At 37.6% G+C, this 25,735-nt stretch overlaps 1 protein-coding gene across 5 annotated transcripts in view; it reads left to right on the forward strand.

Moving 5' to 3' along the window:
• ntm (neurotrimin) overlaps positions 1-25,427 on the forward strand; it is a 447,933-nt gene extending 422,506 nt beyond the window's left edge. For 3 of the 5 annotated variants that reach the window (XM_067607284.1, XM_067607287.1, XM_067607282.1), the window contains 5 exons: positions 12,941-13,069; positions 15,238-15,358; positions 15,661-15,812; positions 16,949-16,984; positions 20,012-25,427. In XM_067607284.1, coding sequence (XP_067463385.1) covers positions 12,941-13,069; positions 15,238-15,358; positions 15,661-15,812; positions 16,949-16,984; positions 20,012-20,112 — 539 coding nt within the window. In that variant the 3' untranslated portion in view covers positions 20,113-25,427. The remainder of the gene's footprint in view (positions 1-12,940; positions 13,070-15,237; positions 15,359-15,660; positions 15,813-16,948; positions 16,985-20,011) is intronic. The other 2 variants (XM_067607285.1, XM_067607286.1) reach the window with 2 other exon arrangements.
• The last annotated feature ends 308 nt before the right edge of the window (positions 25,428-25,735 follow it).

Genomic DNA, 25,735 nt, shown 5'->3' on the forward strand with positions numbered 1-25,735 from the left:
GAGGCATTCTTTATTCCATGCTCATTTCAGCACTCTTCATGATCAAAATAGATGCAGTGATGGGCTTCTTATATTTATTTATCTGTTTAAAATCCATATCTGAGAAAGTACATTGAAATTCATAGTGAAGATCTTTTTTTTGTTGTTGTTGTTGTTGTTTTGTTTTTTTTAGCAGGCACCAACAAAACTACAATTCAGGAATGTCTATTGGCTTTTAGTTTAGTTTGGGATAAAAATGTAAATAGACTAGCTTCAGCTTGAAGAACTGCCGTTTTGATTTTCCTCATGCAAGATAAAAGGCAAGTGACTTTTTTTGTTTTGTTTTCTGTGTTTCGGTTGTGTTTTTCTCTCAGATGGTTGACTTTCAATGTGCTGATTTACGCTATTTTTTTAGTTACCTTTCTCTTAACAGTTTCATCTCCAGGATTCAACTGAGGGCTTGATAAGAAAGCCTGGTAAGAATACACAGAGGCACACTGCACAGTTGTCACCCTGACTCAGAGAGAGAGAAAACAGCAGATCAGAGCAGAAAATGTCCCAGTACTTGTAGTCCAAACTTCTGTTCCAGTATCTCCCAGCTGCAGAACAACTCTGCTCCAGCCCGGGGCCATTCAGTGTGTGCCCAGCTATTGCAAGCACTCCAGGGTGTTAAAAAGAGTGAATTAAATAAATAAAGATCCTGTGTGTGTTTGTGTGTGCGTATTTGTGTGTGTGTGTGCATAAAGATTGATGATTTCAGGCTGAGGCCGGGGCTCTCACACAGCCATGACCCAGCTCCCCCTCACCTTTGATAGATAGATGGCTTTAGGGGCTTGTGGCGGATCAGAAGTGATCCTCGGTATCTCCCACAGACCGCACAACCTGACTGCAAAGTTTGTCAACCCAGGCGGCCGGCTGACGCCCTGGTGCATTAAGACGGCCAGAATGAACATGCACATGATTGAATTTGGCCTAGGAGCAATAAAAGTTTTCCAGATTTGCACTGGCCTGGTAGCTTGGAAATATTCATTTGAAGTTGGAATTGATGGAGTTGGTATTTGTAGATTGGTGCCTTTTTGACCCTGTTAAAGGTGAAAGACAGAAAGCTGTAATTTCATCCCATATCAATGTAATTTCAGATGTTCTCGTGTTGCACCTGATTTAGCTTTAGTCTCAGTCATTTGATGAAAATGTGTGTTTGTTTCATTTTAGTCATTTGATTATATTTAATTTTAATTTTTTTAATTATTTTGTCTTCTATGCATTCTCAGGCTGCATCTGTCGCCCTCTTTGATGTGTACAGTTACCATGGTTACAAGTGCAGTTCTCGTCTATTGCAGCGTTAGCAGAAAAGACACTGTTTACCTTTTTATAGCAGACTGCAATGATTCACACACATACACACCCATGTCCATGTCACTGTGCTCTACAGTTATACAACAAACAGACTCTCGTTACTCGTTGTCTTTCTCAAACAGTGTCTGAATAGAGCACACTGTTGTTTTTTTTCACTTGTCATTATTGCAGCTGCTTGTGCTTTCCTCTTCAGAGCAGCTGATTGGTCATTTACTCACTGCTTCAGCAAAATACTGTTCACTGTCTGTTGGATAACATTAACACAGTAGCTGATATTCTTTTAGTGACCATCTAGACCTTCCTACTACCTATAAACATAAAAGATAGCCGACTGTTAGTAACATTAACGTTACATCCACTGCCCATGATGATGTTCTGCTAAAATTAGCTTTACTTTCTTTTATAAATCTTGTGTGTTGCTCCGCTCTTTTATGTAGGTTGATGGAACTGTTGCTGTTTTGTCTCATTTTCAGTGGGACATTAGTTGAATTTAGTCCATGAATCTTTTTAGTCCTGAATCTTTTTCCTTTCAAGAACTCAGTAGCTAGCTGGTTACATTAATATTAGCTAACATTAGTGACAGAGACATACTAACGTTATGAAATGCAAGATACCGCTTATTAGTGCATTAAATGCGATTCCTCAGATGCACGCATGTTGTTTAGTAAGACTTTTCATTAAGACAGTAATTTATTCATTCGTTCACCTTTCACGTTATTGTTCGGTTAATTTGTTGCCGAAGATAGTAATATCTTTCCTCATAATTTGTGTTGATTAAATTGACACTGGTTCATTGTTCTTACAGGATGACCCTTAATTATTTTGGTAACCCCCTGTTCTTTCATGTATCTCCACCGACTAGTCAAAATCATCTTCATCATTACTTTCATGCACCAAAATGTACCAGGATTTCCCTAAACTTTGCTGTGGATATTCATGCTCCCTAGAGAATGAATCCTACCAGTAGGACTTTGAGAATAGCAACATTATTAATATGTTGTTCCCCTTGTTGAATTTAACTCCCTTGTTAATTCTTGTTAAAACTTGGTTTTGTCATTTGCCTGTATAAAAGACTACAAGGCAAACTGAATATGTCTATGAATTTTATGTAAATCTGCAAAGTGTACTGAATAATGTTGCCGTCATTTTCTGCATTGATAATCATCAATACCTACATTACAAGTTGATTCAAAGATTTTATCGAGCACAGATGAAAAGATGCCAACTAAGAATCACTGAAAATCCCTTACCAACTGATGTTACGTGCTCAAATATAAGATGCTACTTAAATGCATACAGTGTGGGGATGTCCTTTTGGGTTCAAGTTGCCTTCATCCACTGCCTCCATGTCAAGCTATATAAAATAGCATTTGAACTGTCAAAATTGGCTAAACATTGGAAGCTGGAGGGAGAAAAGGCAAAATGGGTGCAACTAAAAATGACTATGACAGCACTATTTAAACCATTGCAGGTCTTATCTAAAAAATTAGACAAAATTTCAGGGATGCAGGACATCAATCCTACATTCGACCACTCCAGTAATGTATGGCATATCAACCTGTTCGCACCCCAGATTGTCAAATACCGACACTTTGTCACTTCCGTCTGGCCTCTCATGCAGATGCACAAGGCACCCTTTGACGTCTGTATAGCAACGTACCAGCTTTTCAACTAAATCCAATGTAGATCCATCTGCAGCAATATTACACACTCAGAGCAACTGGTGTGGTCTGGCTAGGTTTAGGCACAAAAACCACTTGGTTAGGTTTAGGGAAAGATCATGGCTTGGGTAAAAACGATTGTCATAGCAACAGTAAACACCATGACAAAAAGGTGTCCTGAATCACGGTTGGAGGGTGGAATGGAGACTTTAAGGGGTATATATATGCTGATTTAATCGCAAACAATCACATATATAAATATTTGCTTGGAAAAGCCACCAGTGAAGATATTTTAACTCAAAAACATTACATTATTTTGGCACATGAGTAAAGCAATATCTACAGGTGGCATTAGTAATCAATATTGTTTTATTTCCAAATACATAATATAAGCCCATCAGCTAGCCTAAAATGTGGCCAGAACAGTTTTTTAAAATAATTAAACATATGCCTATCACTTAGCCTGTGTTGCCAACGATCCATGATATCCAGTGTTATGCAGCAATGCTGATTATATGGCAAAAGTCGTTTTCTCTGAGCTTCAGTTTGAAAATATGGTGAAAGTGCAAACTCAGCTCTCAGGTACCAAGCTTTTTAATGAACTGTCACGACATTGCTGACTAATGTGGCTTTTTGTTTGGGACTTGGAGGGAGTGATTTTAGAGCTTTTTAAACTGTGTGCTTTTGTTTGTTGCACTTGCTTGATTGATCTGAAATTTGGACATGTTCGTCTGCCAAATGAGCAGTTTCAGAGATGTTGGTCGCTGCAGGCAATCCAGGGTTTAGTCAGGTTTAATCCATCCCTCACACAATCAAACACGAGTTACTATTACCAAACAAAACATGCTTCAACAAAACAACCCCACCACTATCCATCTGCTGCCGTTCTGTGTTTCTACTAGTGGAAGATGGCAGCCTTACACACATATTTAGCAGGAAAAAAGCCATCAGCAGTTGTTATGTGCAGCAGGGACCAGGAGAGGCGGCACAGAAAGCTGCTGGGGCCGGGAGAAAACGGAGCTGCTGCCTGCTGCAGGGACGGCTAGTGGCAGCTGGCTTCATCTCTTGCTGCATTCACTTGCACTCGGACATCAGTTTCACATTTTTCAAATTTTCCGACCAGCCACAAGTTTTCATATATATATTTTTGTATTAGATTGTCCAAAACCAGGGTGGCAGCTGGGTTGCAAGGCATTTTTAGGGGTGGCAGCTGCCACCCCATTACACCCCATGCCACCCCTGTTGAAAGTCTCACACAGATGCTAAAAGGTGCCTTGTGCGTTGTTATCAGATGCTGAAGGGCGTATCAAAGCACTGGTATGTGATGCTCTAGGAATGAGAACAAGCTGGGCATATGGCACACAAAAAATGACGAAGGAATCTCCCTATATGCAGAGATATGCGTCTGTATGGAATAATCCTGAGATTTGTGTGGGAAAGAAGTCTATTTATTAGGAAAAATGGGTAAGAGAGGGAATGCATACTTTGGGAGATCTTGATGAATTATATCTTTTATTTGATGAGATGTGTGCTCAGTATAATTTGAATTGTAAGGATGTTTGGTGATACATGTAAACATATACACATCTAAAGCTGTGTAACCAAAGTGTATGGCATTGAGATGCACAAAGGAACAAATGCGACTGAGGAGCTTTTTCCAGACCCTAACATCAAGCAAACAGCTTCAGTATGTTGTAAAATGTGATGCAAAGTGAATAGTGTTATTTGTGACAGCTTGAGAATTGTATGGCAAAATGACTTGAAATGTGAAAGAGATAAGGAGACACGATCACATATTGTATTAAATAATGGGAGGAATGTAACATAAGCTAGGGGAAGAGGTATCCTATTTAAAGTTTTGTACAGAGTTTACTACACACAGATGGGACTGAGCCAGGAGAAGATGTGCTGGAGGTGTAGAGGGGAACAAGGCTCCCTTCTTCATGCACTGTGGGACCTTCCTGTCATACAGCCATTGTGGGGCAGGGCCCTTCAGTGTATAGAGGATAGTCAGGAATCCAATATCAAGGACTCTAAGACTACGCCTGATATGTGACAGATCACAGGCAGCAGGGTTGAACAATTTAATTAGAATTAGAATTTAAAATTGTATGCATGGGAATTGTTTCAATGCTGAGATTAACCCTCAAATGATTCAGAGCAGCTTGATTCTCTAATAAAGATTACATCCTATGAAATAATGCTGGTAAAAAGACATATAAAGATATAATCAGTAGGGTGACAGTTTTATAAAACAATCTCATGATACACACATAATGAATTGGGTTTTGCTGCTTTTTGCATCTTAAATTTGTGTTTCCTTGTGTTACATTGGCTATTATGTGTATTTCTTACAATGTTCACTGTAAATATAGAGTATACAAACATAATGTATGAGTGCATGTATAAGTGTATGTCTATGTCAGTATATGGGTATGCATATGATATGTACATATACTTTCTGTTCTTTTCCTGTGCTATTTTTTAGAGGGTAACACAAGTACAGTATGTTATATCATCCACGCGTACATTTATTATTATTATTGTTGTCAAGGTTATTAAGTATAATTATTAAATTATTGAATAATTAATCATTTGTACTTATTCTTGTCACTTAAGCTTTGTATATATATTTTTTTGTTTTTAGAAAGTAGGATGTATAATGGAAATAGTGAGTAACTTGACAATAAAGATTGGTCAGTGCTATTCCATCTGGTAATTTACATGCAACACTGTAAATTAATTATTAAATACTGAAATATGGGTTTAATGAAAATATGGGTAATGGGATTAATGTTTTTTTCTTATTGACGTTGTTTTTTGTTTGTTTTTTTCTTTTTAAAAAGGGGTTTTTCTAATTCTTATTCAAAATCTTGTTAAAGAGATGCTTTATACCATTTAGGTACCAGCTAATTTCCTTCTGCTGTCCGTGGGCGGATCGACACAAACACTTAAAAATATAATTTTTAATAAGTTTAAATAGTTTATATAATAGAATCCTCATCAGTGTTTTACAGACCAAGCCTATGCTATTTAACCAGATCAACTAATTGGATTTTGTTGTCAACTGTTCTTTTTATTGGATTTGTCCAGCACTCAAAGGGAGTGTATTCCTTTTTTTTCTTCTTCTCTCTTTTTTTCTGTAGTGTGCAGTAGCAGAAACACAAGCATGATTCATCTTTTCACATTCGCTCACATATAATACATCCTCTATAGCTTTAACTCACATACTGTATCCTTCACTTACACGGTTGCTTCTCCTATAGTACGAACAGAGATACAAAAGGACTTGTGGCCTGAGAGATTAGTAGCAGCCATGGTTTTCGTTTTTTCTTTGTATGCTCAAAAATATGCATGCTATTGACGGGTCAAATCTAAACCGTACTGTCACAACAGATTCTCTTCGCTGGCAAACCTCTTCAATAGAAATAAAGCTGCCTTATTGCAGTGCCGTAATACATAGAACCTAGAGGTACTGTATTTCTATGATTCTTTTTTCTGCTCACCCCTTTTATGTTTGTTTCCTTCAAAGAGGATGATGGATCAAAGGAGGCCTGGCACATTAAGAAATTCCTTATGCCGAAGGCTGATAATCAGTGGAAAATAACTATCTATATATTTACCTCACACAGCGGCACTAACAGAGGCACAGTGTAAGAGTCAAGCTGCAGTGCAGCAGCAGTCAGCTGCCCTCCTTCATTGTCTTCTCGGACATCTTTTAAATAGGGTTTCTTCTCAATATTTGTAACAACAGCTTTGTTACTTCTTTTTTTAAAATATTTCAGTCTGAAAACCTTTCCTTCAAGACAACATTGGTAACAGCAACCACATCTCCATCTGCACTTCCACTCTCTCTTTGGTTATGTGTTCTTTTCTGTCTGTTTACAGCTCCTATCTGCCATTCCGCTTCTAACCCCCCTCCTCCCCCCAATTCTCGGACTCATCAATTTAAATCCAACCTCACCACATCCCTTTGCTCCCTCTCCTTAAATGCCTATATCCCTCAAGCATCTGCTCTCCTGTCTTTTTCCCCCCCTCCTAAGTTGTTCCTCTTGCCCTGCACACAAATATATTTCTCTCTTCCCATTTTCTACCCCATTTTCTTTGCCCTTGAGTTTGAGGATGGCATTTCGGGGACACAGAAAGGGTACATTATCTGCTGCCGGCCTCTCCTGAGACTTCCTGGCTCTCTTTGCTTTCTTCTCCTGATTCTTCTCCTGTGTGGTCTCCCAGATGTCCTGCCATGTCACTTTGATGGCAGTGCAGGACACAGTACTATCTCAGCAACGACCCGGTCACAAACCCAGCAGTCCTCTTTAAAAAAGACGCAAAAATTAGAAAAGCAACTCACTTGTTGAACTTGAAGAAATACATTTGTACATGATTTATGTGTGAACACATGCCCATTAAAATGAAGGAATGCTATAATAAGGTGTTCTTTGGGTATTTTCTGGAGCTTGGGTAGTGCTGCATAGTTTGCACTGAAGTGTCCTGTGAACTCTTTGTTTCTACTGAGACAACATTTGTTCTCTCTTTAGTACACATAAAGAGGAACTTCATTCTATGGACACAGTGTGTGCTGTTTTCAGTGGCTTCACTTGCACACTTGGCTGACTGGTGGTGAAAATGATGGGATGAGTACAGGAAAGCAGCAGTAACACATGAAGAGGCTCAGTAGTGGACAGTCCAGCATCATAAGACTGATTAATTACTTGGTAATGCTATATTTTACAGGTCCCTTAATTTTATACTGATTTCCTTGAAGTTATTTGAGTAATTTGCAGGTATTTAACAGCTAATTTTTAGGACATTTGTTACAAATTATAAGAAAAAAAATGAAAAGTTGGTGAGTACCCACTCATTATAGGTTATCTGGTTTCATAAGTAGATGTTATTTTTCTATTTTTTTTTTTAATAACAACAGAAAATTTTCAGTGTGTAGTTTTATGTGCTAAACCTAACATTAGCATATTACGTTTTTTAAATAATGTTCTAAAAGTAACTGCTGTGTAACTGTTAATCCTTATGACATTATTTTGAAAGGGATATGTCATTTGGTAGTATGTGAGAAATGTGCTCCTTATACAGGTTTTAAGAAACAACTTAATATGCTAATATGTAGTTTGACACACAAAACAACACACTGGAAACTAAGTATTTTCTTTCAGTTATTTACCAAGTAAGCGAACTTAACAAATGTTGTTTCTTATTGTTTTATGTTTATGCTTATTGTTTCTTTTGTTCTTCTTGTACAAAATTGCACCACGTTCTCTGTGAAATAACTGTTGAATACCTGCAAATTACACAGAATTTCCAGGAAATTGGTATAAAATGAAAGGACCTGTAAAATAAAGCGTTGCCATTTAGTTTATATATAAGGCAGGGTAATTTGCCTAAAAACCCTGGCACTGGCTGCAACATACATTTAAATGAATGATGGTGCAGGTGAGCTTATTTAAATGAGAGCAGGGAGTCCCTGGTGGCCCTGGTGGTGCGGTGGTGGTGAAGCGGAGGTGGAGGAGGATTGTGTGCACTGAAAGACAACAATAGGATGTTGATGGGGTGTATTTTTGACAAAGAGGTCATGAGATATTTTTCTTGAGTGGCCTCAGGAAAAAATGCAAATGAGATTGGTTAAATGATTTGGGTGTAACCATGGTGAGAGAATTCTATTGACTGGTTTGGGACTGCATGCAGGAGTGTACTGGGTTATTAACGGTTATGGAGACATAATAGCTTGGTGATGTAAAACAAGGCCACCTTGAAACACAGAGGATTTTCAGACAGTTTGGTTGAAAATAATAATTAAAAATTAATAATTTCTCCAGGCTTCAAATGAACACTGGGGTCACCAGCTTATTAAAATAATCTTCAAGTGTCATGTAGATGAAGATAGTGTACAGTCATGTGTATTTAACCGATGATGAAACACTGAATAATAATAATTTAATTGTCATTTTTCACTATTTATGGCTATTATATTGTAAACTGTAAACACGAAGGTGAACTGAAAAAATCTGGTTGTGACATTATTGTTCCTGAGCTGTAGCTCACATTAGCTTCTTAAAATCCCATGTTTTCTTCTGTTGGCAGAATCAATCTTGGGTATGCTGTCTCATTAATATTATTACTACCTCCTGAGGTAATGCATCTGTGTATACTGTATATTTGTCAATAGTACTGTTCATATAACTCTTTTTTCAAAAATGGAAGTAAAACTTACAAGGTATGGTGGTTGGGTTTGGGTCCAATAGCATTATAGCACTGAATCCAAATCTTTTCAAATCCCTAACTGAATCTATTCAGGTTAAGCTTTCAATTTGTGCAGCAAAAGTTATAAATGACTAAAACTCTAAGATTCAAAGATTCAAGATCTGTAGTCATCACTTGTTGGCTGAGAAGTCTGGTATTCATTATGTTCACAACCTGTTGCTACAACCTCAAAATGCAGCATAAAATATGAAAGGTTGATAAAAACATCTATCTGCACGATTTTTAATTGAGACATTTCAACTGAAATTAAGATGACTTGATTAGTTTGATGATTTCAGAAGAGAAGACTCACCATGCTCTCTGTTAGTATTGCTGGATTGCAAAAGCCCAGCAATGGTGTTTCACACACTGGCTTAAAGAGAGTCATTTTGGCCTTTGGGCACATTACTCACAGAATAACTGTTAATCAGCCACAGCTGATATAATGTGCTGCAAGTTATGTTTATCATGTCATCCAACAAAATTAACAGACAGTTACAGAAAAAAAAAGAGAAGCCTAGAACCTGAATGTTTTGTAAATTGTGCTTTGCCAATAGAAATGCAGAAGAGATAGGGTTTTGTTAAGAGACTGGTCTGCCATGGAACCGTAGCCTGTATGAAGGATTGATGTAGCGAAGTGTGACGTCACCCGTTGGTTTTCATTGGAGCTGGTTTGAAGCTTTTGGTTGGTGCCATCTTTTCTGTTTGAAGCCAGGAGCTTCCAAATAAGACGTGCAGGGTGTTGCCTCTCACGCTCTGGAAACGCACCTTGCTACCTCATAACCAACTAATGCTAGCTTACTGGGAACACTGAGTGCTGCACACTTGTGCTAACGTTAGCTACTTTAGCTAAATTGTGCTAACATGGCAGGTATCATAATCAAGTAACATTAAACTTAGTGAAATATTGCAACAATAGTCTGACTCAGCGCAAGTCCCGGGGAGAACAGCAGGTGAGCCAACTGTCAATCACAGCTGTCAATCAACGCCCACATGGCAGACATCAAAGCTACGATAAGTCTTCAAAACTTATTAACAAAATGACCACCAGCACATTAGAGGGCCTGACTTTAGAGATTGAGACTATAATAACTCTGAAAAACTTAATGACTTAGTATTTCTAGAGAAAAGTTGAGGCTTTTTGAATGGGAGTCAGTTGGAGCATCTAGTGGCCGTCGGTGTTATTACACTTAAATGTACTTTGTATTAGCTTCAACTTCAAGCCATTTGTGTGGAATTTAGTGAATTAGGGTATTTTGCCAACCTGGCATTGGATGTACCATGAACCATGTTACATATTCTCACCTGACAATCCTGACATATATTCTATCTTAAACAATTTAGTTACTAGATGACAGGTTAAACAAACACTTCACTCATTAAATATGTAGCATTTGATATTTTACAGTGTAGCAGATCTGCACATTTTCCTCAAGGCTTCATATTATGTTTCAGAAAAGTGTAATAAATTATTCGGATGTTAGCAGAGATGCAGTGCTGCGCCTCAACTATAAAACACTGCAGGTATACTTAAGCAATATTACACGAAAGGGTGTGCTTTACCATCAGTGTTGGCACAACAGTGATGCGGTCAGGAATGAGGTGCTTGCGCTGAGTTCCGTAAGCATCACTGAAATGCCAACAATAAAGGTAAAGCACACCCTTGAGTGTAATATTGCAATTGTACAACATTTACCAACAAAATAAAAGATATAAACAAAATGTATTCATATTGTGAGGCAGTTTGCTCGAAAAATAAAAAAAACTTCTTGCTTGTTATCGCCGTTTCCATGGAAATACATGGGGTCTGACTAAAACCAGGAAAACAATCACTCATGTCAGTAGAATCCTATGTAATGAAACATATGTTTACTACTCCAGGAAGTAGGTCGAACCTTAGTAACGACCTAGCAACAGAGACGATTTCTAGTCCCTGCTGACTCAGCCAGCCAAGTTGATGCTAATGCTTCCTGGAGATCGCAGCATTTCCCAAACTGAATAAATACCTCACATATAAACACAAAACTGCTTTGCTAGCTCAATCTCATTGTAACTAAGATGTTCACTGAAAAAAAAATAATTTTTTTTCAAATCAACCACCAGTCGTCTGCCTGTAGTTCTTAGCGTGACGTCATGGTCTGTAGTTCTAATGCATGGTGGAGTGATATTTTTAGTGATGAGGCTTTTTTTATTTGAGCACAGCTAGATGTGCTGTCATGCTGATTTGAGCACATTATAAATGTCTAGTTGACCAATCAGATTGCTTTGTCGGAACTACGTGTTGTATAATAAAATATAACAATTCTTTGAATATCAGCAATGACATGATTACCTATACAGGCATCCACACGTGCATGTATCAGACACAACCTCATTAATTATTAATTGTAGGCATGTTTCTGGTGTCCTTTGTTACAGCTATTATTGTCATTTTATTTTCTTTTTATTTATGTTTTTAATTTTGGGACCATTAACTATAGAGAATCATTGATTTCATACATCAGTCTGGAGGACAACTGCTCACACTAATGTGAAGCTACCTGCCATAAAACTGATGCTTGATGTGAGTGCTTTGAGATTGTGCGTCAGCTGGCAGCCTTGTCTTGATTAACTCTCCTCAGAGGATTACAGTACTGGTATAACTGACACTACAGTCTCTATTGGTGGAATGTAGTATCCTCCTCAGAGAGAGAGCAAAGCAGAAAAAGAACAAGAGGCACAGAAATGGAACAGACTGGAACCTGCATACCTATAGTATATGAGTTCTCCTGATAGTCCTCATCAGGTGATCATTGTGTCAGTGAGGACTCCTCTCCATAACAACTGTCCCAGGTGCAATTCAGTAATGTACCCGAATCCAGTAAAGTGAATCCATGTGTAATTTATTACTGTCACCTTGCAACATCTTGGGAGGAGGCTTGAAGTCAATTATGTCTTTTGTTCTTTATGTTGAGTGCTGTATTAAGTGTCTCTGTCAAGCGTGTCAAATTGATACAAGAAAAAGTACCGGTGCTGGTATTTTCCCCCATACATATTCTCATATCTCAAATGTAGTCCTGGTGTGCTCACAGGCTTGAGAGAAACACAAAAAAACAAAGCAGAATATGAAAGTTCTGACAGACAAGAGATAATGAGCTAAAGAAAGCACTGATCACAAGTATTCTAACATCCTCAGAAAAATGTCAGTAAGCTCGAGAACCGGTGTTTGTAAGTGCTAAAAGAAACAATAGATAAGTGTCAGAGAAAGACACAGAAGTGGGCACATGTCATGATATTTACATGAATTTTGCCTGTTATACCAGATGAGGTTGCTTCAAGAATTAACAGGATTTGTCTCCATTCCTGCTGCTGCTGAACTTTGATGTTTAATTTCTGTTTTGATGTTTATTATTGTTCTTTAGTTAATACTTCTTTTTTTCAAATACTGTATCTGAATAATTTTGACTGCAATGCAAAAGCAAACATAAATGTGAATACCTTGATGACTTATAATTTAAGCAAATCTGCAAAAGTTTGTATCTGCCACTGCAATTAACACCTCAGTGCACTAGTGTGAATATTACTTCCCCACAGTCAATGCAAGGGACAGAGTGCGGAAATGAGAGTTGAGGCCACAGCTGTTAACTCATCGCATTTACTCTGAATGACCATCTCCACTTTCTCCCACTTGTTGTATGTGTGATCTTTCACAGGGGACCTGGCATCAGATGATGAGTACCTGGAAATCCCATCTATCTCCAGACAGAGAGCAGGGACTTACGAATGCACAGCTGTCAACGATATCGACACAGATGTCCAGACCATAGACATCACCGTCAACTGTGAGTCCACTGCTTTGGCTGAAGAATTTAAACATTTAGTTTACTATTAAATAGTGCTGAAATGTTTAGCCAATTAATTAGGGGTGCAATGGATCACAAAACTTATGGTTCAGATAAGATTATTCGATCATTTATCGGATCAGCAAAGAAAAACCAACAACAACAAAATATATATATATATATATATATATATATATATATATATATAACTTTACTTTCCATTTATCCTGTAAAACACTTACAGCATGAAACTTTTGTCCATGGTCTTAAATGAAAGCAACATTCAAGATGTCCAATGTTTAAATAAAATCTTAAATATATAAAATATTCAATACTTAATTGTTAAATTAAAGTGCAAAATGAGGCCTGATACCTTCTTCCTTTAAACATAGTAGTCAATGAAACAACAGCCTGTGTCCACGTCATCAAAACTTGATGATAACTTGTGAACACAGGTCGTGTCCTGCAGCTTAATTTGTTGAACAAGCCATTAAACAAACATTCACAGAGGAAAAGTGCACCGCTAACGTCAGTTAGCAGCTAGATAGTTAATTAGCTGCTCAGCTGCAGCACATTAAACATCATGTAAACATACCTGCAGGTGTCACTACGGACCCGTTAAATGCTGGTTTGGTCGTTGCTCTTCAAAATCCCTGTTAGCGACATGCTGTCTGTCCATGACTTGTACTTACAGCAGTTTGTTTACTTTGTCTCCAATGAGACATTGAATTTTGCAGTTAATCTGCGATTCACATGCCTGCCGAACCATGGGGGGCGATCCGTACAGATCACGGATCAACTATGTTGCATTACACCTTTACAATTAATCAATCAATCAACTGACAGAAGAAATGCATCAACAATATATATCAAGCAAAAGTGCCAAATATTTGCTGTATGCAGTGAGTTTTTGTGCTTTGCTTTGTTTTATATAAATAGAAACTTTTTTCATTATGATCTGACATTTCAGTGATTAATTTAAAAAATGGGGATTAATCAGTATTTAAAGTAATATTTACTTGCAGTCTTACTAATAAATAAAATATCCATATTATCAATGGTACATTCATCAATGGACATCCAAATGTCTACCATAGAAAGGCTAACATACCCTCACTAAGCTGCTGATTTTTAGAATTGAAATATTGCAGCCTCAAAATGTGTTTCCTTGTATTTCCTTGATTCAATTAGTTTTAATTTAGGTTAAACATTTTTTTAAGTGCAGTGAAATGAGATAGCTGTTTACAAAGATTTTACTATTTCAGTATACATAATATAATAACTGAGCATCATCTACTTTTGTAATTGTGTAATCTGCCTGTCAAGGAGGAGTACAGAATGAAATTACACTGAAAAAATATATGTTTAGTATGAGCAATAGTTCTTTTAATGTAATATGACACCAAGTTTACTAATCTGAAACAATTTTGATATTCAATTTATCATTTAACTAATTTTTCAGTGCTGAACATTAGTTAACTAGCCTCTCAATTGTAATAATGTGGTGCTTTTCTATTCTGTCTTATAAGATAGTAGATTATTATTATTTCATTATTATATTATATTATTATTATTATTTGATAGTTGATGAGACTGCTGCTCAGACAAAAGAAGACATTATGAAGACGTCACACCGGGTTTTAGGAAATTGCGATGTGATGTCCAAGCAATGAATTAATCAAGAAAATATTCTGATGATAAAAATAATTATTAGTGGAGATATAGTACTAGTAAAAATGTTTATGGCTCAAAGGTCATTTTCCAAGTCCTGCAGAGCTCTGAGCAAAATGTTAGAATTTGGGAACCATGAAGAATGACTGAATAGTTGATTTACATTTAAAAGCTTTGTTCAGACAGCTAAAATCTATTTAATAAGATGCAGCTTTTTTGCTGCAGGCGAAGGAGAATGTTGTATCAAATTAAAACCTGAGCAGTTAATTCCCTTTCACAGTATCCGGACACCATGCAGTTTCACCAGTGTAATAAATATTGTACATCATTTGAACTCATAATATCCGTTCACTTCTGGTCAATGTGTAGATCACAGCTATGCTTGAAAATCATGGACGAAGAGGAGAGAATGCAGTGACCTCTCTCCTCATATCCTTGACTTGTGCTGCCTTGTATTCCTGATCACAGTGCTCTTGTGTGTTGCTGCCTGCTTGTAGATGCTCCAACTGTGTCAGAGGGCAGAGATGTTGGTGTGACCCTGGGCCAAAGAGGAGTGCTGGAGTGTGAGGCTGATGCAGTGCCTGAGGCAGACTTTGAGTGGTATAAAGATGACAGAAGGTAATGGGTTTTACATTTGCACTTTAAGTAGGCAAATGGAAGAAGTGTGTGTGTGTGTGTGTGTGTGTGTGTGTGTGTGGGTGTTTACTGCCATCAGTTCTCATAATTATCGATCAGTTGACAGTCATACAAGCAATATGATTTGTTAATCTATACATACCGCAAATTATTCCTAATAAATCATTAATTAATTATTATGGTTGCTCAAGCCTTATAGGAAATTTTGCAAGTGGCTTTGAAAAAAAAAAAAAAACAACACATAATTGACATGAACCATGTATATATTTTTTTTTCCCATCTAGGATCTTCAATGGCTTTGATGGCATGGAGATTGTGAATACTGGATCACTGTCCAAACTGACATTTTTTAATGTGTCTGACGGAGATTACGGCAACTACACCTGTGTCGCCATCAACAAACTCGGGAGCTCAAACACAAGCTTCCTTCTGTATGGTGAGTACAGGAATCTGTTACATTTATAGTAACATAGGATGCAATAGTCTATCTGCTAGTTATATGTTTTAATAAAAGTAACAATCTGCAACTTTGGAAATTAGTTACCTTCCAATATGTTTTATGTGATTGAATCTTTATTCATTTACTGAAAACTTTTACATTTAAACATGCTAGTATGCCCTACTTCTGACTCCAAATCTTGTAAAAGTGGTACTTACACTTTTTTTGTATGAGACACACAATATTATTATAAACAGTATTTTTGTATTTCTTCAAACATGTCTGGAGGGGATCTTCATGATTAGAATAGACTGGAAACAGGGGGAAACAGCTAGCCTGGCTCTGTCCAAAGGTAACAAAATCTTCAGACAGAGCCTGAGGCCTGTTTCCAGTCTTTATGCCAAGCTAAGCTAACCAGTTGCTGTAGCTTCATATTTACAGTACAGACATGAGTGACATCGATCGATCACCATTTTGGAGCAAAATATCCATTTTGCTCCAAAATGGTGCCTCATTAATTCGAATGAAAGTTGCTCAAAAAAGACTTTCAGGCTCTCTCAGGCTTCCATGCTTTTGGCCTGTAGAGAATGAGCATTAGAGTCTGACTTCCTGCTGACTTCCTGCTGGCTCCCTGCACATATAAATGGTATAAAAATAGTTTACTGATACAGCTCTTTGAGATTTTTAAATTTTCATTGGAGCTAATGACTGAAATTCTGCTAATATAAACAGTGAATTTAAGTGTTTGTGAAGCTCAGAAAATGTATTCATTGATTTACAGTTGTTTCCTTTGCAGTGAGACCTGCAATGTATATACCGATGTAAATACCAAAGAAATGTCCACTTATCACCAAAGGTGTTCAATAATCAATAATCTTGCGGATTATCACTTTACCAGCACTGAGTGGTAGTCAGAATTCAAATACTGTATTGTTTCAGATTTGAACTGGACACCACTTATGTTTTGATGAATGGCTTTTGGCACTATGATTAGTTTGAACTCTCAGCTGTGTAACTGTGCAGCCACAATGCAAAAGTCCATTCAGCAACTTTTCATGCCCTTCACAAGTGTTGTCAATGTTGCTGTTCTGTTTCCGATTTGTTGCTCTGTTCCATTTGTTCCTCTGGTGTAGTGGTAATCGAGCCCACTAGCTCAACGCTATTGCAAGGTTAGTACTCTACACAGGCATGCACTTCAACTGTCATGGATGGAAAGTTTAACTGCATGCTGAGACATGACAAACATTGCCATTTTCACAAATTGTTATGTCACCGGAGCCATACAGAGTGTTTCTGCCGTATTTGACAAAAACCTCTTGGCACTTCAGGAAATTTCAATTTCTTTATGAATTGACATGTTTGAGCTGTTTTGTTGCAAGCAGCACCTGTGATGAAGAGGAATGGCAAAGCCAAGGGTCATCCAAATGTCATGTGAATCTTTGTGAAAATGGTCAATGCGTCCCGTTTTGCTAACCATGTTTCATCTTTCTCCTTTGCAAACTTAACCGCCTTTCTGTGTGACATGGCCTCATTTTGATTTTTGCATGCTCTCTTTCCAATGTAAGTATTCATCATCTTTCATATTCATCATTTGTGCTTGTGTGATTGTCTGTAGCTCTAGTTTTGCAGCATCCTACAAAATAGTGAAAGCAAACAGAACCCCACTGCAGGCTGGAATGTTTCTTCTGACTCTGCAAATAGTGATTGTAGATTGTAGATTTCTGTTGTAGATGATCCCTGTTAATGTTTTTAGATCTGGCTCTTATACAAGTGATAAACACCTCACCTATCTTGTCTTTTAATGTGTCCTTGTGACTGGTGGTTGCAGCATCTTGTAAGCAAACCCACTCCATTAACACAACAGAATTGGATTTGATTTTGACTATGAGTGAACGTCATTATTCTAATTAGCCATATGCAGGATTAGGGATAATCCACTGTGGCAGGGTAATTGGAGAGATGCCCCAAAGGAAACTATGGTGAACTCATAGAAATCCAAGGGAAATGAGTAGTCATTGTGTTACAGGCTTCAAAGTAAAAAGTTCAAATTTGTCCTCAATCCTCATACAATACGTCCATTTAGATGGAACTTGCCTCATCCCTTAAAAGACTATGATGAAAATATTATGCGTTTTAGTTGCATCATAAAACTGTATTTTATTTTAGTAGTCGTATCCTGGGGATTTCATACAGTGCTCCTGAAAACTGTGCAAACGCTTAGTAATTGAAGAATACCACAGGTGCATAACACAGTAAAAGATAAAGCTGACATTTGGATGTGAATTACTGAGACACTGGCTTGAATTAGAACTGGCTTAAGGGAAATAATTTGTGTCCCCTCTAGTGCATTTTAATGTACCAAGGTTATAGCTTGATGAATAAGAATCTGGTGAACCAGTTTTATTTGGAAAATGAAACTATAAAGATTGAGTTAACCACATAAGATACTCCGTGGCTCCTCATTAAGAACTTTCTTCTCACACTTAAAATGCTGAAAAATATACATCCAACTAGTGTGCTTTCACACTGTAGGTACTTTAAATATTACACTATGTGTATATTATTTTTAACATTAACAACCCTGGAAATCATCACAAAGCATCCTTTTGACACAATTCTGAAGGTTTTTAGGGCAGTTCTCAATACTAAGAATGCCCTTGTCAAAGACAGGTTGACCTTCTTTAAGCAATAGATGCTGAGCAACATTCAGTTTTAATCCTTTTAAACCTTAGTGCAGCATTTGATGCTGCAGACCATGCCATTTTGACCATCACACTCAAAAACAGGTTCTATCTGCAACATTAAATATAGTTCACCTCCTGCCTCACTAATGGATGCTTTCACAGTATATATCATGGTGAATTTATGTGCTGTTTAATTATACAGTAGTTTACAAAAAAGTTTGCTTCTGGCCTCTGGTTTCCTGATTCCATCTGCCATTATCAATTAAATAATACAGTCCTTCATTTTTTACACATCCATATTCAGCAATGTCTGCATGAAAAAATGATTCACAATATGATGCTTGTCAATTACTGACTTTATCACAAATGTCTTTACTTTACCAAGACTAAATCTTTGTAGTGATTCAGACTGTTACAAAACCATAGCCATGATTCATTTCTGACTGAAGATATAAACTATATTACAGATAAAGGCATTTTGGCCACACAGAACTGCAAGCTAATATTAGGGATATAACGATTGCAAACACAGCAATACTCAGGATAGAACCTTGAGTTACTCCATATAGCCCTAATGTAGTCTCTATCTGGCATCTGCATTGGTTTAATTAAAAATCAACCAACTTCACCCTGAAAAAATCAAAATTTTCTATCACTACATTGTTGCTGTGCAAGGTAGCTGAATGTTCTCATCCCAACTCCTACTACTAATTTGTTTTATCACATCCATTTTTTGGGAAATATAGTTGCTTGATGGATTATGTTGTACGCAGGCAGTTGGGAATGGATGATGGGCCCATAAAGTTCAGGACTTTGACACCAGAGACTGGAGTCCAGCTCTGGATTGCTTAAGTTGAAGCAGAAAAGGCACTTTGGTTGAGGTTAGGAAAAAACGGTCCATCTGGGCAACCGTACATTTCCCTCAAAATGTGTGTGCTGTATCAAATGGATAGTATATACATTGAATTTCTAGGAGACAGGGTTGCTTCATCCACATTCAGTAACAGCTTTCATAGGTCATAGTACTAGATGCCATGAAGGTGGACAAAATGAGCTCTGTGGTGACAGACAGTTTGGCATCACAGCAGCAGAGCAGGAAGGAAAGGAAGGAAAGCTGCTTAGATATTTTGTCATATAATCCAATCCAATGTGACTAATAAATCTATGTAATCCAAAACCTCCTAATCTCCTATAATTCTAAACAGTGAAGTGTTATCACTGTTTTAACTGTAATCACTAATTATGTACACTGGTTTGCATGTAGAAAGAGTAGAGTGAAGTAGTCACCCTGTGTTTTCATAAAAAAAACAAAAGCTTTGCACTGTACAAGTCAGTAATCACAAAGTCACACATTTAGGATCATGCTGGAAGGGTATTAAGCTACTGAATTGTTATCAGCAGATGGGAAGTTAATTTATTCCTGTAGTGCTAACAAAAAGGAAAGAGACATCTTCAGTGGGGAAACTTACCCAGGTGTTTTGTTGTTTCTTCCTTTATTTTTCCTCCTGTCAGGACCGAGAGCAGTTCAGGACGGCAGCGGTGGCGCGATGGGAGTGCACTCACACAACTGTCTCCTCTTCATAGTGTTTCTGCCATTTCTGCTCAGATTTTGAAGAGGAATGGATTTGAACAAGAGTATCGTGTGTGTGTGTGTGTGTGTGTGTATGTGTGTGTGTGTGTGTGCGCGTGCGTGTGTGTGTTTTTTTTTCAACTGGAAACATAAACTGATGCACAGCAAGTGCATGAAGTATCCTGCTATGTAATGATGTTGACCCACTTAATAAGTACGTAACAAAAGTTTCTGTTGGTTTTTTTTTTTTTTTTTAGATTTCAAGGATGTAACAAATGTTTCACATTTAATTGAATTTTGTCGGATAATTTTCTCTAAATTATATTATTCTGGATTGTCTCTTTTTATGTATGTTTCAGGAAAAATGATTTTTTAAATGTAGTGTCTATTATTCAAATGGGTTTGTCTTAATTTTTAACCACATTTCATATTCATGTCAACTCCAGGAAAAGGCAAATTTACAGCAAGTATGTGAGGTGAATGTTAAATACCTCAAAGTCAAACTGAGACAGTGAAGTGGAAGGAATTTAGGCTACCCTGAGGCTGAAAGCCTGGTATTATCATATTTTAATGTATAATAATTATCATTCAGTCTGGTTGTTGAAAGCAGAATTGTTTTTGACCTTCAAGTATTTTTGTTCTCAGCATTATAGTGATGTATACTTGCAGTTGTGTTATGCTAATCTTTTAATTTTATTTTTTCAACTCTGTTCAGTTTTAAATATTTTTAGAAGGGAAAATATGAAGTTGTAATTATTTAGGACAAATATCCTCATTTTATGTCTTTGTTGTGTTTTGTTTTGTTTTTTTTTTCTTTACCAACACACTTGTACACAAAAATGGTGTCAAGAATAATTATGCTATAATGAAGTAGTTTGAACTGGAGAGAGAGTTTCCTCCACTTGTGTGGAGTCAACATCTTACTTAAGTAATGCAAATTTATTAATGCTGTTGCTACTTGTTTGAATCATGCCATTTATACACAACACTTATTTGAGAAAATGTCCCTGTTCATGTTCCAAACCAGCACCGGAAGGGTTAGAGACCACTCATGTTAACAGAAAATAAACACTTTTTGCATGTATTTAGATACCAATAACCCAAAGAGTCACAAACAGCATACAAAGAGAGTAAACATGTTGTGTTTTAACATAGGTAGGGATAAACTGGGAGAAAAAAAAAACCTAAAATCATACTGTAGATACCTTTAAACCAAAATGTACACGTGTATGTGGGTCCTGACAGTGAAATGCTGATGTAAACATGACATTTTCAGCTCTGATGGAAAGAAAAGAATTGCAGGATTATTGTGCAGTATGAAAGCCAATTCCAAAAATCAAAATTGAACAGAGGTCTGAGCAAAAAGGCCTCAACTGCTGTTATCACACGACATATACTGTAGCTTGCATTATCACAAACGACAGGACATATGAGAAAACAAGATACTCATATCTCTGTGTGCTACGCTGGAGAAAGATCAGTGCAGACGGTACCACTGGCGTTTTGAGCAGCAGCAGCGTTCCCTGATTTTGTTGTGAGCGTGAGGGTTTTATGCAACAATCAGAAACCTCTTAGAACTCGGCAGCAAGAATTAAAGCCGGTCATTTATCTTTTTCATGTGTCTTTTGTTGGTGAGCAATTCACACCAACTGCCAGACCGCACTCAGGTTCCCCTCCAGTAGTGGAAAAGAGCTGAGTGACAATGACTAAAAGTAAGATTTGGTGTTTGGCTACTGGTTTTCTGATGCAGAAAGAATTTTATTGGAGGACATCGTGCATTTCTTGCGAAATGCATCAGTTTGTGTCTGTGGACGTACCTCAAACACAACCATATATATTGACTGTTGGTCTCTATGAGAGCTGCACTTGACATCAGTGGCTTGTGTGCAGCACAAAAGCATTTGTAAGATTCCATTAACAAGACATCAAACAGGAACAGAGAATTAAAACAAATTAATGCGTGTGTATGTTTTAGTGGTGGGGCAACGATGCACGTCTTGTGATTTCACTGCTCCGATTGAGTGTGTTTCACATATGATTATTTGTATATTAATGACAGCTCAGACAGAAAAGGAGAAGACTGAGACTGAACGAATGATCTCTGCTCTGTTCTCACCCACCTTTTCCTCTCCTAAAAGAAATTTTAGCTCTGTTTCCAGGCTTGCCTCGGCTCTGGTGAGGTCCTAGTCCATCATCCGTGCGCACCTCAATTTTTCTTTTGAACTCAGCCCCTTTGTGGCTCTTGGGGATAACAAGGTTTGTGCTCCTTGATGTGAAGAAAAAGAGCTAATATCCAAATTAAAAAGGCATGAAACAGATAGGCCATTATTGAAATTGATCAGGGTAATCATCAGCTGAATCTGACAGGCCAATCAAGGTTTGTTTTCACACAAGACAAAAGAGAGAGAGACAGACACTGAAGACTATTATTCATCTCCAGCACAGTGATGTTTGGAAATGACACGATAATTATTCCATCCTGGCTTGAAGGATGGCTCTACTGATCTCACGTCCACTTTGCACAGTCATTTTGCTACAAGATTAACCACATTTAAGATGAACTGAAGTCAGATCGCCTCCCGAGGAGGTCTGTACTGGGATCGCTTCAGAAGGGTTTGCGTGAAGTGGTTGCTGTCAATTTGCACAAACAATCACAGCCTAATCGCTTTGAGTTCACTTGAAAGGTTGAGATGGAGCTGGATGTGAAAACACCTCGCTTAACAGTTTGCCTGGAGATACTAATTAACAAAACCACACACTCTATCTCTTTTTCTCACACGCAAACACACACACCTGCCACATAGAGGGAAGAAGTTGAGTGTATATTTACATGCCTACGTTTCTTTTGTAGAACAGCCAAGCACACATTGTAAAAACTGGGTCCTTTATTTTATTTTATTTTATTTTTTTACTACCTCTGAGCAATTTGCCCAATTATTTAATGGCACAGCATTATTACCACCTTAAAGTAATATTTGATCTGATCATGAATGTGCAACCGAGGCTCATTCACAGAAAGCCTTGCTGTACCACACTGCTGCATTGTCATTATTTTTTTCTCCAGGAATATCACAGATTTTTTTACCGACAGCATAGACACCAGGGTTATTGCAGTTTATTGCTTAATAATTGTAATATTGTTTGTTTTGATGTCATATCAAATGCAATACAGTATAATTTTTCAAGCCAAGCACACTATTACTGAGTACAAACCCATGTTAGCACGTACCTTTACAGCAGATCTGCACCAATGAGCAGAACTGCTATCAAAATATAACATCTCTTGATGAAATGAAAACATGCTGGTTGTATAGCTGACAACCTAATAATCCACCTAATAATAGAAATGCCATATGGTCACTATGGCAGCGATTCAGAGTTCAGCCTGCACTGAGCATCTCAGACTTCAACTGTGCACATTAATATTCCGACTTTACATGAATCATTAAGAGGAACCCCGCTAATTGTCAAACAATTGCACTGTTTAATAACTCTGATGAGATCTGTGGTCATCAACATAATGTCGATAAAAACTGTGAAGCACCGAGTTGAAGACGCAGCATTGAGAGAAAGAGCAATCCAATCTGAGATCTGAAGAGTTATTCTGCCGTTTCAGTGAAGGTGGAAAACAGTCAGCGGCTGTCAGATCACTGCTGGAAATCCCACTAGATCACATTTCTTAAAGTTTCGGCCTTGGTCTGAGCCATGTGCGGCTTAAAGAAAAGAATCATTTTCATTTCCGTGTTTTCAAATCCCTGTTGTTTCAAACATGTGAAAAGAGAAGGCATGTGAAGAAAACCTGTACAGACTTCTTCTTTAAAGGCTTAATTTGGATTGTTTTCTGACCTGAGGCCTTTTGTATTACTCAGCACCAGTGTTATCGATGCATTATGAGCACTGGTAGCCTCAAGGTTAAACAAGCTGGCTTGCAGAGCAGTTAAATAAACACAATCACATTACATTTAGTATGATAGTGTGATGTTTTGTGTTGCACAGCACAGCTATTTGCCATGTTATGGCTCATTTAATTGAGAAAACTCTAATAAGTTCTCAGTTGGGCCTCATATTGTCCTGTTGTTAACTGGACCCATATCCTCCATTGTAAAAGAGGATGTAAGTCTCACACAGTGTGATGATTACAGCTTTTTGCTAAATACAGTAACAGCCTGTTTATGCAAGCAGTCTCATCAGGAGTTAAATAAAGTTAAAAAGTGAACATTGATTGTTTCTCCCCATGCTGTATATACTCCCCACAGCTGCATATAACATGCATCACCGTCAGGCAAACTGAACACAGCAGGTGATGACATACTATTTCAATGGGAAATAAGCCACTTCAGTAATTGAAAGTAATTCATCATCTCTCAGAGGAGCAGTAGGCCATTGTACTGCAGTTATTTTCTGCATGGCATTAACGAAGTCAGCCTCTGCGCTGTCATATTAGTGCAAATGCAAATGTTCCAAACTCCCACCAAGCATGACTTTTAAAAAGGATGTGCAAGACACACTGTAAGTCCCATTCAAGCCAAACTTATAATGATAAAACCTAGCAACCCAGGGAGAGGATCTTGGAAATACACTAGTAAAATATTTCTCATCCACCCCCAAAGTTCAGCTTGGAAACTGCACCGAGCAGGCCTGAATACAACTTTTCCTGGTTCTGTCTGACTTCAGTCAGCCAATTCTGAATCACAGCCCATGAAGGCTTATATTTTGGCAGTAGCGCTGCATATTTATGTTGATATGACCAATTCCATTGTCTGTTTGAAGACTGCAAAGTGATTGCAGGACTCATTCTATCTCTCAGCCCGAGCAAACACACAGCACATGTTGGAACATGGGCTGAGTTGGAAAAAAAAATAAAAAGAAGCTATGGGTATGTTTCTTTTCTTTGTCTCCATATGTGCAAGGCAAGAGAACAGTCTTTAAAGAAGATTTAAGACAAATGACTGAGCTTGTATTGCACCTACCAGGTAGTTCTATTCATTTTAGGTGTTTTGTGACATTTGTGTGATTTGCATTGGAGTCTGGAAGAGATCATTTTTTGAATGTGAACTTTGGTTAGACATGAAATATCAAACCTTTGTCTCGGCTGCCAGGAGATTATCATAGCAGACGCATGAAGTAGTCTCATGATCTACTGCGATTTATTTTGGATGATTCACATAAAATTCTGCCCTTTGCCTGGCTACAAGTTCACAGGGCTCTCTTCAGATTGGAAATGTTCCCAAGTGGAGGGGAACATCATGCTATTTTACTCCCTGCATTGTAAAGGATTGTTGGTTCATATGTATTTTCTTGATGAAAAGTGTGTGCTCATATTTAAGACTGACAATAATAAAATGTTGTATCTTAAAACTCTGTGTTTTGAATATATATTTGATGTTGTTTTCTTTCAGAAATGATTCAGATGATTAGGTTTAATATCTATAATATTTTGAAGACAAATCAAATTGTTTGCCATACTGTACTGCCAATAGACTCTTCCAAGGTGCACAAACAGCAGAGTTTCCTCCAGTGGCATCTATCCAGAAACAAGACAAACCTATTGATTTTTGTATCCCTCAGAAGTCCTGACCTTGGACTGAGCTCATTGTGGTCTGTCCGCTACATTACCAACAACTGCTAACTGCAGTTCTCTAAATGACACGAGTGTGTCTTCGAGT

The sequence above is a fragment of the Thunnus thynnus genome, chromosome 13, assembly GCF_963924715.1.
Source record: "Thunnus thynnus chromosome 13, fThuThy2.1, whole genome shotgun sequence".
In the NCBI taxonomy this organism is placed as follows: Eukaryota; Metazoa; Chordata; class Actinopteri; order Scombriformes; family Scombridae; genus Thunnus; species Thunnus thynnus.